This window comes from Ricinus communis, chromosome 7 (assembly GCF_019578655.1).
Source record: "Ricinus communis isolate WT05 ecotype wild-type chromosome 7, ASM1957865v1, whole genome shotgun sequence".
Taxonomy (NCBI): domain Eukaryota; kingdom Viridiplantae; phylum Streptophyta; class Magnoliopsida; order Malpighiales; family Euphorbiaceae; genus Ricinus; species Ricinus communis.
This window is the reverse complement of record NC_063262.1, coordinates 19667588-19675050: the sequence shown is the minus strand read 5'-3', so window position 1 is coordinate 19675050 and position 7463 is coordinate 19667588. Positions and strand designations below refer to the sequence as shown.

The following is a 7463-nucleotide window of genomic DNA, read 5'->3' as shown; positions in this document are numbered from 1 at the left end:
TTTTTCTTTTTGAACCATTCTTTTCCTTTTTGAACAATTATAATTTGAAGAGGGAAACAAGAGACACAAGCCCCTTTAGCCACCTGACTACATGCCTGCTAAGTGCTAACTGTCTAATTCTTCAACGTGGAGATTGTGGGAGCTGTTATTGTAGGCTCAATCAGTTACGAGACTTAGTTGCCATACGGGCAGAAATTTGTAAGCAGAAAAATGATGCCGGGGACCAAAACTAAGATGGATATAAATGAATTCTAACAAACATTGGCTTTTGGCTTTTATTGAATTAGAGACTTCAAATATACAACGATATATCAAAGGAGAATGTTTCTCATTTGTCCTATAGCTGAAGAAGAAATCTCGCAAGTCACTAATTTTCTGAAAGTGAAATTGGAAAAACTACTGATTTTGCCACTGCTGTATAAGACCAGTAATGGTAAATGTAAGTAAACTATTTCTTGCATGCACGATAAATGCCCCAAATGATAGCCACACCAGAAACTGCAACGCCAAGAGATGTAAGAACCTTCAGAGCCGAAATAGCTGGTTTCTGTGAAGGCATATCCAGAAGATCCTTCACCTGCAGTACACGGAACAAAGCAATTGTGAGACCAAAAGCTGATGTTATGTTTTAAGGATCTAGAAAGAAAAGCCAATTTTATAAAATGTCGAAACACTTTCAACTTGAATCGAACTGTCATCAACTGATACAAGAGTTTCAGAACCTATTTACTATAATAAACAGAATAACACAAGAAGAAAATTTCACCAACCGGAACAGGCTGCCTCCAGTGTCTCTTAATTCCCTGCAAATGACCCTTCCCAACAACAGCAACAACTGAAGTATGTTCACTAGCAACTTTTAGTAATGTAGAAGACATATACCTACAAGGTAGACAAAGACACTGCTGTTTTTAGAGTGCTTGGACAAATCGAGTTTTTTTGACAAACAATGCCAGATCAATCAAAACTAGTTTAGTTACAGGTGTAAGATGAGCACGCCTTCAGGTCAACTTTCCACAAGTATATTTCTTGAGCAAAGAGTGTATATTTATTTAAAAAATTATTTATGTGCATGCAGCATGCTGTCTGGATGAGCCTGCTCTATGAATCTCCAACCTATTACAGTATCAATATCCTCTGAAAAATAAATCTTCCTAATAAACAAGTTTCTCCGGTAATAGCTCAGGACAGTATTAAATCTAATGAATTTAAAATAACAAGAGTCATTGACCAATCATAATCCCACCAAAGTAGGGTATTTGGAGGTGCATCAACAGGTCCCATCCTTCAACATTATCACATGATGAGATTCCTCTCACCACTCAAAACTAGACTCTCAAGGTGCTATTCAGCAAGAATAAATTTATATGAAAGATATGCTATATCCTTTACTAAAGAAAGGAAGGGGGATAACAGATTAAAACTACATGAGTGGTGATGGAAAAAATCCACCAGATTGACAAACCATTAGGGCAGAATGCTTTAGCATCTTTTGCCAAGGAATAAGTTCAATACAAAATTAAAGAAGAAATAAAGGAAATGCACCCAGCAAAATCATATGAAAGTTCTTGCCAAATCCGTGGAAAAGGCTACAAAGATGTCATAAAATAAGCCAGGGTCATAGTCACTAAAATTACCTACAATCCAGGTTAGAACTGACAGTGAAAAAGATGCACTTTCAGTTTCAGGTAGATCATACTTATTACTGTAAGATTTAGTGGAATCACACAAAAAAATTAAGAAAGTATCACCATTCCAACCTTTATTGGGAAAAGCAACCCCAAAGATTTGAACATTCAAGACTGATGAAACATCAAAATGAATAATTTTGGCTCTTTTATGCACTCCATGACCCAGAATTTGTTTTCACAATGGTAAGCATAATGAGATCCGCAAAAGGAGAGAGGCAGCAAAGAAAAACAAGATAAAGAAAAAATTCCCCCAGAGTTTACCATTAGGAAAAGGGGATAAAATATCGAGTAGTTGATACAGAAGAAATAACTGGAGCAAAGAGGAGAAGCAGATGGACCGGCAGCGAGCAAGAAATTAAAGTAATTGAAAGACAATATATCTACCAAAACAAAAAATAACTCATAACTACCCTAATAAAAATTGACATGAGCGGATTTAGAATCAAAACAAGCTCTTTTTCCATTCTAAAGATATAATCAGACACCATTAGATGCCTATAGTGACTATACCAAATGACCATTGTATGATGTCAACAAGAAGTAGAACGAAACAGAAAAACTGATACCACCAGCCTGCAGTTCACTCTTAAATTCATCTCTCATTTGTCAAAATCAAAAGACCAGAAGCAGGAAATTTGCATAATGGTTAACTAAGAATATTTGGACAGCTAAATGCAAATGTTAGACCAAAATTCTGGCAAGAAGAATACTAACTGGTCTCGCTCATGAACAAGAGTTTCCATTAGAGTGGGGAACTCCTTACTCATCTCTTGAATTACAAGAGTCAGCATGTCAACATTGTCCATTTCCTTCAGCTGAAAAATAGCAAAATAAAGTTGCAATCAACTAGTACTTAGGAATATAAAATGAGTTTCTCCTTTATGATGCCCACGCACAAGGAACAAATGTAATTGGGAATTCTTAGTGTGGGTTAAGAGAGCTTACCATTTTGTTAAGGTCCTCGGGATCTGGTAAAAAGACAGCCTGAAAAATTAAGGAGTATAATAGCTTTGTTTTATGCCAAAGAGGCATTTTCGCCCATGTCCTTCGTAATGTAATCTGATTCAGTTAATGCCAACATATCTGTGATTAATTGCTCAAATTCATAAATGCAAGGCTTGAAGATGGCAATGAACATTCAATCAACTAGAAAGTTTTGAGATCCAAAAATCCAGGCATAATAGCCACTAAATATGGACAATAAAGAACATGCTTGGCTGCAGGATTGTTAGCTCTAGATTGGGACTAGGAAATGCTAACCAAACTGGAAGAGCAGTTCCTGCTGAGAAATAGAGCACCAACATAGTTGTTAAAGGCGAAAGGCGCACCAAGGCGATAAGGGCTCGTGGTGCCTAATGCACAAGGCGCAAGGCGAGGCGCGCGTCTGACAGAAGTGAGGCGCAAAAGATAAAATAAAATAAAACTAGGACTCATAACACAATCCATGCATAAAATAAAAAACATAACACAACCAAAAAAAAAAAAAGAAATAAAAAGATTATGACAATCATGTTCAAGAGGCATCTAACAAACAACAAAAAGGCATGTTCAAAAGAGATGATGAAAGTAGAACATAGTAATAAACTAGAAGTCCTAGGATAGTAGAAATCCTAAAGCATCTTTCATTACTAATTTATTATAAGTCTATAATTATGGTCTTGGTCCTACTCCTACTCTTCTAGGAAATTTTTCTCTTCTTAAATGTCTTTTTACCCTAATCTTCTTTCTTCCATTTTTTTAAAATTCTTTTTTGGACATAATTAGGTGTGGGTAAGCCTACATATTCTATATTAAGTCTATGATGAAGGGCTGAGATCATTACATGTCTTAAAAGAAAAAAAATAAAAGTGAAAATATCACGAAGGCGGGCCTCGCCTTAGGTCTGAGGCGCACAAAGGCACGCGCCTTAGTGAAGTCGCTTGCCTTTCTTGGCTTGAGGTGCTAAGGCTTGTGCCTTGTGCACTTCTCACCTCAGGCACGCCTTTGACAACCATGAGCACCAACAATCCATCACAGAATTTACTGGTCAATTTCTTGCATATAGAGAAATTGAATATGATTGTTATCAGAATCTGACTAGAACATCCTAAACAAACATGGATAGCACTAGTAACAACAACTAACCACCAACTGTATGTCCCATGGGGATTGAATCCCAAGATCAATATTCAAGGATTAGACCAATTTTTCTAACAGTCACATGATCAATTACTCTCTTGCATCTGAACTAAGACATGGTTGACAATCTATTAAGCATATTAAAGTTTTCGGTTGTTTGGTTCACTTAATTTTTAAGCAAGCTTGTGCTTAAACTGACCTCAAATAGAACTCATACTTCACCTTTATTTGAGGATAAGTTACTGAGCTTGAACTGATATTAATACTCTAATCAAGCTCAACTCAAACAAAATCTAATTGTTGGTTGGTGGGATTGATAGTCTATTTAATGCATTCATCTAAAAAGCAACAGCACGAATTTAGCGAACTAGCAGCAGAAGCATCTTACCTGTACAGGGCGATCACCTAGTATCACCTTGCCACCATATGCTCTTGCTTCTTCGAAACCCACACGAAACTCAGAACCAGGAAAAACCTCAAGCTTATCAGCAACCTAACAAAATGTTGTCTGAGTTGGTTTGGTAAATAAAATAACTTTAAAAAAATTGTATTTTATTCTGGTTCCCACAAGTAGCATAAACAATGCATTTAGAGAGAAAACCATGGATTTAATTAACAGCCAATACGCTACCTGTCACCTGTTTCGTAATGGGATTTTTGGCCTCCTAATACGTTACAGGTTCTAGAAACGACTTACTTTCCTTAGTTTTTCAAACTCTACGTACGATTTTTAACTTTATTCCAGAAAAAAAAGAGACTCTTCACTAAAGAGTCTTTCTGAATTTACTCATCTAAATGGGGATTGTTCTTAAAAATCCACAGTAGCGATAGCCGTTTCAGTCCGGTATAGTGATGTCGCATCATGTCCAGTACTGATACAGTTCATAATACCATTGTTTAAAAACCTTGGCTGGAACTGAAATAGAAATGAAGATTATCATACATGCCTTGGCAAGAAACCAGCTGTAAAGTATTCCAAACATGTTCTGGTTTTTCTTCCACATCTCTATCATTTCTCCCATAGTTGGTACCTGGTCAACTAAAATTGAGTACATAAGAAAAATTGGAAACCTGAAATGTAAAAATTCGGAAAACGATATTAAGGTTATTTCTTATTCTCTACCGAACCTAGAAGTGAGTCATATTATAATTAATACTCCTTTTTTGTATTATGCACAAATTTCCATCTAGACAATAAAATTAAATATCACGCCTTCATTGTCCTTCAAGTGATACAAAGACGAGACATCCATGGAGAAATACTCATTGAAAAGTAGTTAGCAAACACCTATACTAACGGCTTTGCAGTCAAGAACTCTTCATAATGGAATGACTGCTTTTGTTAGAGGAGAGGCGCAAAGGTTCGTCAAAATTTATGCATGTAAGCTATAGAAGAGAAAAGAAAACTATTAAAGTAAGAAATATGTGTCACAAACCTTTAGATTCTGAGGGGTTAACACAGCCAGTCGCCTAGTACACAACTCCAAAAAGACAACCTGTAGTCATCAGACAATAACTTTAAAGCAAGTTTCTGACACGAGTAAAAGAAGTAAACCAGCTTAAAGGCAAACACCTAATAAGCTAAGTGATCCATTAATTAATCAAATCATAGAGAGTTTAAAAAGGAAAAGGCACCTCTGGCTTCAAGTAGCGTATTATAGCTCGAACTTCTTCACACGATTCCTGCAATACACAACCAAACATCAACTCAGTTACTAATCTTGTTTCAAGGTAGAGGCTCAATATTTAGTAAAAGACTCAGATCAAAATTCCACATTTTACATTCACGAACATACAACTTTCCAATAAATGAAGAAAACAACACAAAGCAGAAATTATTGGATGATATGATATGGCTTCCCATTACATTTCGAAATCTTTAACAACTAACAAACCAACTCAGCTAGACAGGTCCACTTATAGCTTGATTTGAGGAAGTGCTTTTTCAGGTTAAATTTGCATAAAAACTTCAACTAATTTCGGCCATGTTTGGAATAAGTAATACCAAGAAATCCAATGAATCGAATTCTTGGAAAACCATGTCATATTTGGCATGATTTCATTTATCGACAGTCTTGTTTGGAATAAATCATATGCAAGAGTTCAATTGAATTGAATTCTTGCAGTTTTTAATTATTATCATTATTTAAATGTCAAAGAATTCAATTGTAACTATAGAATTCAATTGCAAAATCATTTCTTGTTTTTTATAAGGTTTCTAAACATGAGAGACGACATGATAGAATTGAAATGAATTGAATTCTTGAAGTTATAGACGTCTCAAAAACAATACCGAATTTCGGATGTGCAAGAAAGAGTTTTGATTTTGCAAAATCAATTAAGAAAATGAATTAACCTGAGAAACATGAGCGGTGCCAACCAAATACACATCGCACAGACCACCCTCAGCCGCCGATTCACACGTCAATTTAACCACGCTTCTGGAAAGCTCCTCTGGGAGCTCCTTCCTTTCCGGCTCGCTATCACTCCCTGTGTTTGCGTTTTCCTCTCTAAGCTCATTATCAACATCAACAATGCTCTCGCTTAGTGCCTCCTCCACATATAAATTAGGGTTTTCGACGTGAATAAAATCCTCATTAGCAGAACCATGAGGCTCCGATGATTCCGGCCGGTTGGGGTCCATTGCCGGAATGTTAGTGTTCAGGTTCCCGGTTTTGGTTGCAAATGAGATGATTTTACGGAATTTCGGAGGTGAGATTTGGACACGGGGAGTAAAGGCTAGGGTTTTATGGCCGCCAAAGGTAAAGAACCGGTGTGAATCGGGCGAGTAAACTTGACTTAAAAGGCGAGTCGACCGATTCATAAATGGGGCATGAGGCTTTGACGCTGCAGACTGGTTATAGAGGGTGAAATGACGTGGTTGTTACTATGTATAAAGGTTTTTATGGGCCAGGTCATTACGTGGGGTCCTGTGACTGGATGTGGAGCAGGTGAGTTCTTGCCTGGCTTTTTATTTAAATTTTAGCCATTAGCATCGCGCCACGTAGGACTACAACGTGGCAGAACTTCTTCATTTCGTTTCTTTTTGAGTTTGTTTATATCTTTTTCTTTTTTCAGCTAAAATTCTTCCTTCAAGAAAAGAATCATGGAGAAAATGCTATTTATCCCATTAGCGGTATCGCTTCACCAAGAAAATGGCTCCCTTTTACTATGTTTCCAAAATTCTACTTTGCTTCGACACACTGTGAGTGGCCCCGACAATCTAAATTTTGAAATTTGGAAAAGAGAATTTTTTTTTTGTTTATTAACAAAATAATATAAGAGTGTCACGACCCCACTCGAGGGCCCGTGACCAGTACTAGGGAATGGGTGGGCATAAAGCCACCGAATCCCGTAGTAAGCCTGACACTCACAACTCAAACAAATCTCATCTCAACTTTTACTATTATTAACGCCATAATTTATAGTAACATTAAATTTTACACAATTAAATCGGTCTGCCAGAAGAACTAGGCGAGACCCGAAACTCAGAAAATTTACAACTGACACATCTACTATTACTACTGCGGAGAATCTAAGATTTACCAATTTATATACCAAATCAAATACATCACCCGATGATGAAAGAGTCGGGTTACTTAATAAGAGTCGCGGGAAGACTAACAGTCACGCATCTGAAAAAAAATAAATTGA

General features: G+C 36.7%; 1 protein-coding gene across 2 annotated transcripts; it reads right to left on the bottom strand.

The window, feature by feature from the left end:
- Positions 1 to 245: 245 nt before the first annotated feature.
- Positions 246 to 6691, bottom strand: LOC8277722 (traB domain-containing protein). 2 transcript variants are annotated; one of them, XM_015717219.3, is made up of 9 exons: positions 6166 to 6691; positions 5445 to 5492; positions 5246 to 5305; positions 4757 to 4840; positions 4198 to 4302; positions 2637 to 2750; positions 2406 to 2506; positions 771 to 882; positions 246 to 577 (listed from the first exon to the last, which is right to left on the bottom strand). In XM_015717219.3, exons 1-9 carry the CDS (start codon positions 6631 to 6633, stop codon positions 449 to 451), a joined length of 1221 nt encoding a protein of 406 aa, XP_015572705.2. In that variant the 5' UTR covers positions 6634 to 6691; the 3' UTR covers positions 246 to 448. The 2 variants fall into 2 exon arrangements, with proteins under 2 accessions (XP_015572705.2, XP_015572706.2); XM_015717220.3 differs by lacking the exon at positions 4757 to 4840.
- Positions 6692 to 7463: the final 772 nt, after the last annotated feature.